The 7459-nt window shown below is 35.7% G+C and overlaps 1 protein-coding gene across 1 annotated transcript in view; it reads right to left on the bottom strand.

Annotated features, from left to right (window-relative positions):
* Nucleotides 1-2747: 2747 nt before the first annotated feature.
* fam49bb (family with sequence similarity 49 member Bb) overlaps nucleotides 2748-7459 on the bottom strand; it is a 64023-nt gene continuing 59311 nt past the window's right edge. Inside the window, exons 7-12 of the mRNA XM_059524422.1 lie at nucleotides 6238-6315; nucleotides 4721-4837; nucleotides 4547-4626; nucleotides 4268-4394; nucleotides 3995-4065; nucleotides 2748-3646 (exon numbers count right to left, since the gene is read on the bottom strand). Coding sequence (XP_059380405.1) covers nucleotides 3583-3646; nucleotides 3995-4065; nucleotides 4268-4394; nucleotides 4547-4626; nucleotides 4721-4837; nucleotides 6238-6315 — 537 coding nt within the window. The 3' untranslated portion in view covers nucleotides 2748-3582. The remainder of the gene's footprint in view (nucleotides 3647-3994; nucleotides 4066-4267; nucleotides 4395-4546; nucleotides 4627-4720; nucleotides 4838-6237; nucleotides 6316-7459) is intronic.

The following is a 7459-nucleotide window of genomic DNA, read 5'->3' as shown; positions in this document are numbered from 1 at the left end:
TTAGGAATTCTGTATACGGCCCTGGTGGTCTATACACAGTAGCCAGAGCTAGAGATACATTAGATTTCTTTTGCATGTCTGACAGTCTAACATTAAGCAGAAGTATTGCGAATGAGTTAAACCTGTATCCTGTTTTCTGGGTAATAGGGATAGAGGACAGAGTTCATAGAGGAACATCACTCTCTGGGCAGCTGCTACATCACATTTATATTTAGGTTTTAGCCAAAGCTTAGCCTTTACACCTCCACCTATGAATTTGCAGTGTTTCCAGATGTTTTAATGCACATTTTCAATTTATGCATAAAAACAACTGGTTGCTACTGTTACATTATGTTTAGAGTTTTTATTATTATGCTAATGTAATTACATTTTTATATTGTACATTCTGTTGAATTTTTTTGTTTAATACAGTCAGGTTTTGAGACATCTGATGAGACTTAAATTTAAAATGAAAATATAAAGATGTAATTTAATATTTTTTTTGCAAAGATAAAGGACAAAATATGTTTGCAGTTACATATTAACAAGGTCACAAATCAGGTATACTTAAGAAAAATAAGAGTAACAGAAAAAAATCTAGCTTATATTGTTGTGTTACTTTCGTCCCAACCGATGGGGTCGAAAGTAACAATGTGCAACTTATGTTCAAAGTGAAATTATACTGAAGTCTTTCTGCATTTCTACAAAATACCACCTGGTATTGATAGACCACACTTCTGAGTTACTGGCCACAGCAGAAATATATCTCTGTCTACAACATGATCTTTTAAAATTATGTTTTTCTGAAAAATGGTACTTTCGCCCCTGCTCTCCCTACAAGAATACTCGATTACTAAAATATTCGATAGCTACAGCCCTACTGGGTAACATTGAGAATATCACTATATATTGTTGCAACACCTCCGCCACGACCAGTCTGACGGGGCTCATGCTTATAACAGTAGTTTGGTGGAGTAGACTCATTTAGACCAATATAATCATTTGGTTTTAGCCAGGTTTCAGTCAAGCAGAGTACATCAAAACTATTTTCTGTGATCATTTCATTTACAATAACTGCTTTGGGTTAAAACAATTTGTTTTGTGAGTGATCTAATGTTTATGAGCCCAAACTTTAAAAATTGTTTTTGCTCATTTAATTTTACATTTTTCTGGTTTATTCACAATAAGATTTTCTCTAGATCCTACATTAAATTTATATTTTGACCTCACTATTCAGGGAACAGACACAGTCTTAATAGATTGGACAGCGCAAGTACTTCTATCATTTGAGCGTGTAGAACAAAAATCATCATAATAGTTTTTTGAGAATTGGCTTACTAGTCACATGGAGCGAAATGTCCTGGAGATGTTGTCCGAGAGAAGTTCTGCTCCGACTCTGCTGGGGTGCAGGCCATCAACGTGAAAAAGCCTAGGACGCTCCCAGAAAAGATTGCAGTTATTAACAAATAGCAGTTTCTGTTCTTTACACCATGACAACAACCATTCATTTAAAGCAACAAGTCTACTGACCCTTTCATGTCCTCATCGATACGTGGGCAGTGGTCCTGACACGATGATCGTCGCCGCGGGCGTCCTGCTGCGAACAGTCTCGATCAGGCTCCTGAAGTTCCTCTTCAGCATCCCCTCTTCGACTCTTGTTTGTGTGATAGGCCTATCATGTCTGTGTTATATTTATTTGGTCAGTATTGTCTTGAGTTTTGGTTCTTTTTCTGTTGTAGATATCCCATAGTATAACAAAACAAATATTATATTTATGTCCATTGTGTTTGGAAATGGAACAGAACTTGATTTTTAAATTTTTTTTTTTTTTGTCTGTAGCTCAAAATTAGCCTGTGCCCATTCCGACTCATTTTGGCAGGATGACTTTACATACATATATATACACACATTTGTGTGTGTGTATGTATATGAATATTTGAGCATATTTTTGGGTGGCAAAAATTTAATTTCTTTTAATTTGGGTGGCATCATTTGTTGTATAAAGCATTTTAGCTGCAGACCCACCCATTTCGTGACCTGCTTTCCTAAACTCTTTTTTCAACATCAGCACTCTTGGTCCCTGAGTCCAGCAGTGCTGCATGGATGCAGGACACACCCTAAATCTCTCTCTCTCTCACTCACTCACACTCCACAACCCTGAGTTTCACTGACAGAATACAGAGCCCTGCAGTGCCTTTCGCCATCGTTCCTGACCTTCATACATGCCCTTACTGCAGAATTACTATAGCCACACCCTTCTCACAGCCTGTGAATCCTTGATTGTGGGTTGAAACTGGCAGGTGATTCTTGATAAGACAGAAGAGAGCAGATCTTCAATGGACAACACATTAACAGACTTTTTAGACAAACACACATCACACAATAAATTGTCAAACCAGTTTCAATCTGACTGGGTGACGTGATGCAGTAATTATTTTGATCCATCACAAAGTCTAGATACATTATTCTCTTTTTTTCAATGTTTTCTGAACAACCGTTTGCATAATCCTTTAAATCTTTTTCCACTGAAATCAGTTATTGTGGTATAATCTACTTTACATAAACCTTCCTTATTTTATTTATTAATATTTCAAGATATAAAAATACAATTGTGATGGGTTTATTCAGGCTTGTGTGATCTGCAATTCTGTGAACCAGAATTTCAAATTTCAAACATTTAAAAAAAATTCTGATTTGCATTATACCAGTAATGTGCTTGCTCATTTGCATACACCTTAGTAACACTGCATTTAAAAACGTAAACATCATTATAAAAATGAAAGCATTTTATTTCCTCTTAAGATCATGTTGTCATCACATCTGACACAGATTACAAACTATCACAGTTTTTGAAAGCTAGTTTTCAGATCAAAAGGAGAAAAAAAGAAGAATAAGAAAAAAGAAAATTATAACACCTACAGGGAAGAAAATGCATAAATCAAGACCTATAAAAAATATAAAACTTAAAAAAATAATAATTATTAACCTCCATTTTTAATCTCTAAGTACCATTTCAAAACATAATTTAAACAACTTTTTTCTTTACACAAAATCAAGCAGACAAATTAATTTGAAACATTAGTTTTCTTTTAAATAGAAGACATAATCAATTTGCCATGCAGTGGATGTAACATTAAATATTAATTAAAAAAAAAAAATAATAATATACTTATCTCTTTTTTATATAATTGTATCTAGATCATATAGATAATATATAGATATTTTATATTCAAGTCAAAACACTCTCCCTCCCTTTATAGGGAATTAAAACATTTACCACAAATATAATCTAACAATGCTTTCATAGCTGCCATCAGTACCATGGCTGTCTTTCAGGAAAATTAAAAACAAGGGATTTCAGCATTTTGGCACAGAAAACCACACATAACGCCAGTAGCATCTGCTTTGTAAAAAGACAAGGAAAGATTAGAGAAGCTTTTGTCTGATTTTTTGCCGGTTTAATAAAAAAAAAAAAAAAAAAAAAAAGAAAAAAAAATATATATATATTCTGTGCATCGCTTTAGTCCAGGAGAGAGAGTGTACAGGTATGTGCATCTCCTGAGCATCTGCTTGAGGCCAGTGGTTTGTCCCAGAGTTTTGTTGCTACTGCAGCATGCTTTTAATGGTCTTAGTGGTTGACTCATCATTAAGATGTTTTGTTGTGTACCTGCACAAAAGACATTAAGTAATAACTATATTTACTGCAGAATTGTGCAGTGTTGTGTCAAGCTTTCTTTAGCAATAATGCAAAAAAAAGAAAAAAAAGAAAAGGAAAAGAAAACAGCAAAAACATTAAAACAGAATAAAATATTGTTCATAGGCCCATCATGTGCCCCTGATGCCTCAAAGTGCACGTCATGGAATATTCCTCACATTAAACCACTAAAGAAAACATGAGGAAAAATCTAAATGTGTCTTTATGGAAAAGTGCAAATGATTAATATCATATTAATATGATAAGACTTTATATGATAATATTCATGAAAAAAAAAATATTATCTTAATTTTTTCTTACCTGAGAGCATTAAGAAGACCTTCCACACTGTTTGGTGGCTGATCTCGGAGCACTTTAATGCAGCCTTTCATCTGTTTGGGGAAAAAAAGCAACCATGTTTAGAGTGGCAGAGTAATGACAGCACTCAACCTCATGAGTCATGATGCTGTGAGAGAGCCATCGCCACGTTTTCTAAGCACTATGATTATGAGTCAGTGAGTGTTAGTGCCTAGCAGGAGGGGAAAAAACTTCAGAGATGGATTTGCAGTAACAGGAGAAGATGGTTTCACTCACGTCTATTTTGGAGGACTTTGCGAATGCGCCGACAGGATGGACGTAGTCGTAGAGGATAATGACCCCCACCATGACCCGCAGACAGAAGGAAACGGTCTCCTCACTGCTGAAGCGGCTGCGATACTCTCTGTATCCAAAAAATTTGAGATTAAGCAAATCGTTTTTTTTAAATGTTGTCTTATATTTACCTAATAATTTTTTGGTAAACTATAATTTTTTTTTTTAATACACTACTAATTTCATGGTATCATCAGACAGATGAGAAAATGGAAGACTTACGGGGTTTCCAACATAACTTTGCACACGCTTGCCATGGTGCTCAATACATCTGTTGTGTTTTCAATGGGCAAGTTTTTATTCTGTTGGGCAAAAGCAAATACATATTTCTTTATTTATTTTTAAGTTATTTTTTGAAAATGTCACTGACAACTGATTTTAAATATTTTTGTTTACCTCAGATACAAATTTTGTTGTGCCATCACTTAATGTCTTTAGCATGGGTGTGGCATCAGCATAAAAGAGAGATATCCGATTGGCCAGTTCATTATTCACCTCGTTTTCTCCCTCTGCCTTTATGGATAAACACCAAAAACTTTATTAAATGGAGTAAAGCAAGGAGAACATAGATTTTTCTTTCTGAATAGTTTCTCAGAACTTATCACAGTCAATGTCTCATGAAAATTATTAATAGAAGACCATAAAGGAAACAATGTGAAGATGGATAAGCATTGAAAGTTTTTTTCCCTGTGCCCCAATTTCTCAGGTGAAAAATCACTGTGATGATGACAATGTTATACATCATTAATGTACTAAATATAAAAAAAGGAATCCTTCAAAAATGGATAGATGTCACCTAGCCCTTCTGCTTAAATGAGAAGGGAGTGCAGTTTTTGAGGTTGCAAAGCTAGCATTATTTGAGTGACAATGGAATATCCCAGAATATATAATTTTGGTTGGCAGGAAAAATGGGAAAAACAGCAAATTGGACAATGATGGATGGGAAAAGTAAAGACATCCCCAGACATAAAAAGGAAATTAAGCTTTAGTTAATTTGCAAAATATGTGATGAATAATTAAAAATATTTTCTGTGAAATTAAATGTCTTAATTTACTAACTGTATTCTACTGAATAAAAATGGTTACTTGAAAACGCTTTTCAAACAAGCATAAGCATCATCAAAATTAGGGCAGCAAGACAATAACAAATTTGTTTTTAAGAAAACGGTTTAATCTTACAGTAAACTGCATACACCTGCACATTCTGGTGTGTCAAGTCTAAAAATACATTCATATATTAAACAATATTCTAAACTATTAGTGCAGATGTAGAGAGTTCTAGCTGGAGTGATTTATTTAGCTCTCTTACAGTAGTAGTGCCCTGGGGAACCATGGTGGGGCTACTGAATTCAGTCTGGGAGAATATGAGGGGAAAACCAGCGCCACTTCACTAAACAAGGTATGCAGACTGCATGGTGTCCCCCAGGGCTATGTATGTGACCCGCTCTCAGATCAGATATTTAGTCCTAGGAGGGCAGGGCATCTCTGGGGAGGACAGGCACAAAAGCTGACCACAGATCAGGTGCCACACTATATTGGTGCACCTCAATGCACTTCAGTGAGCATCTCAGAACTCACTCACTCTCCCAGTGGGAGCCCATTTTCTGTTTGGGTCCTCAACAGTCCCCTGAGGGCTGGTATGTGCAAGTGTCTGAGAGCATGAGTATGTGAGTAAGAAAGAAAAGGAAGTGTATTAGTTATGTGAAAAGGGGTTTAGATAAAATCGAGAGCTGCTTGTATATACATACACATAGGTGTATTTACATATTAAAAGTAAAAAACAGGTGTGGATCAAAGATGTTAAGTAAGGACAGAAGCGTACTGCATAGACAGAGAAAAGGGTGGGGGGTGTGGGGTTGGGTTGAACTCATAGCAATAAAGAGGTGGCAGTTTCAATTCTTGAGAAAACTCACAGGAACGTTATTGATCCTCATGCGGCTCAGGGTCCTCCTGTAATAACTGAAGTCATTCTGAATGGCAGGATTTGTCATCTGCAAAATAATGAAAAGTTTATCTACACTACCATTCAAAGGTTTGGGGTCATTAAGACTTTATGCTATTTGCTTTTGATCAGCAAATACACATTAAAGGGGTCATATGATATTGCTAAAAAATAACATTATTTGGTGTAATGAAATGTGTTTATGTGGTTTAAGATAAAAAAACAAAACATTATTTTCTGCATACTGTACATTATTGTTTCTCCTCTTTGCCCCGCCTGCCTGAAATGTGTAGATTTTTACAAAGCATATAGTTCTGAAAAGTGAGGTGTGCTCTTATTGGCCAGCTATCCAGTGCGTTGTGATTGGCCAAATATCTCAAGCGTGTGACTGAAATGTTACGCCCCTTAGCATATTGTGATGATGTGTCCCGGCGTGACGAGACAAAACAATAAAACCCAATATTAATGTAACAATTACAGATTATAATGGCTTATACTGTCTTTTTATGTGTTGCATAACGCCGCGCAAAAATAAAACCATGTCTGCATTTGTGATCTGACAAACAATAAAAAAGCGCTACTCTACACTGCTCAAAACTCGCATTTGAATCATCAATGGCAAAACATATTTACAGGCTGTGAGTCAGAACAGCTGGCACTGTAGGGTATTCTTCCAGGTTCAGGAAACGGTCCTCCATAAAATGCATTGCACACACACAAATATTTGGGTTGAATTGTTCTGGAACAGTGTTGTAAATACAACTTAACCACTGATTTCTAAGTTGTGTCCTCTTTTGGAAGGCCAAACCAAGTATTTTCGCTTTCGCAACGAAACACACAGCACGACACTGATAATAAGAAAATGTTTATTGAGCACCAAATCAGCATATAAGAATGATTTCAAAATGAGCATGTGACACTGAAGACAGGAGTAATGGCTGCAGTATTCTTTTAAATCTTTTCAGTTTCTCCTTTACAATCCTAGCTTGTTGTGGGTCATTGCCAGACCATTGCTATGCAGCGGTTAAAATGTTAATAGGTGCCCTGGACCACTAAACCAGTCGTAAGGCTAAATTTTTCGAAATTGAGGTCGATATATCATCTGAAAACTGAATATATAATCTTTCCATTGATGTACGGTTTGTAAGGACAATATTTGGCGAAAGATACAACTATTTGAAAATCTGGAATCT

Source organism: Carassius carassius, chromosome 35 (genome assembly GCF_963082965.1).
Source record: "Carassius carassius chromosome 35, fCarCar2.1, whole genome shotgun sequence".
In the NCBI taxonomy this organism is placed as follows: Eukaryota; Metazoa; Chordata; class Actinopteri; order Cypriniformes; family Cyprinidae; genus Carassius; species Carassius carassius.
The sequence above is the reverse complement of the archived record's forward strand: the minus strand, read 5'-3'. Positions and strand labels throughout refer to the sequence as shown.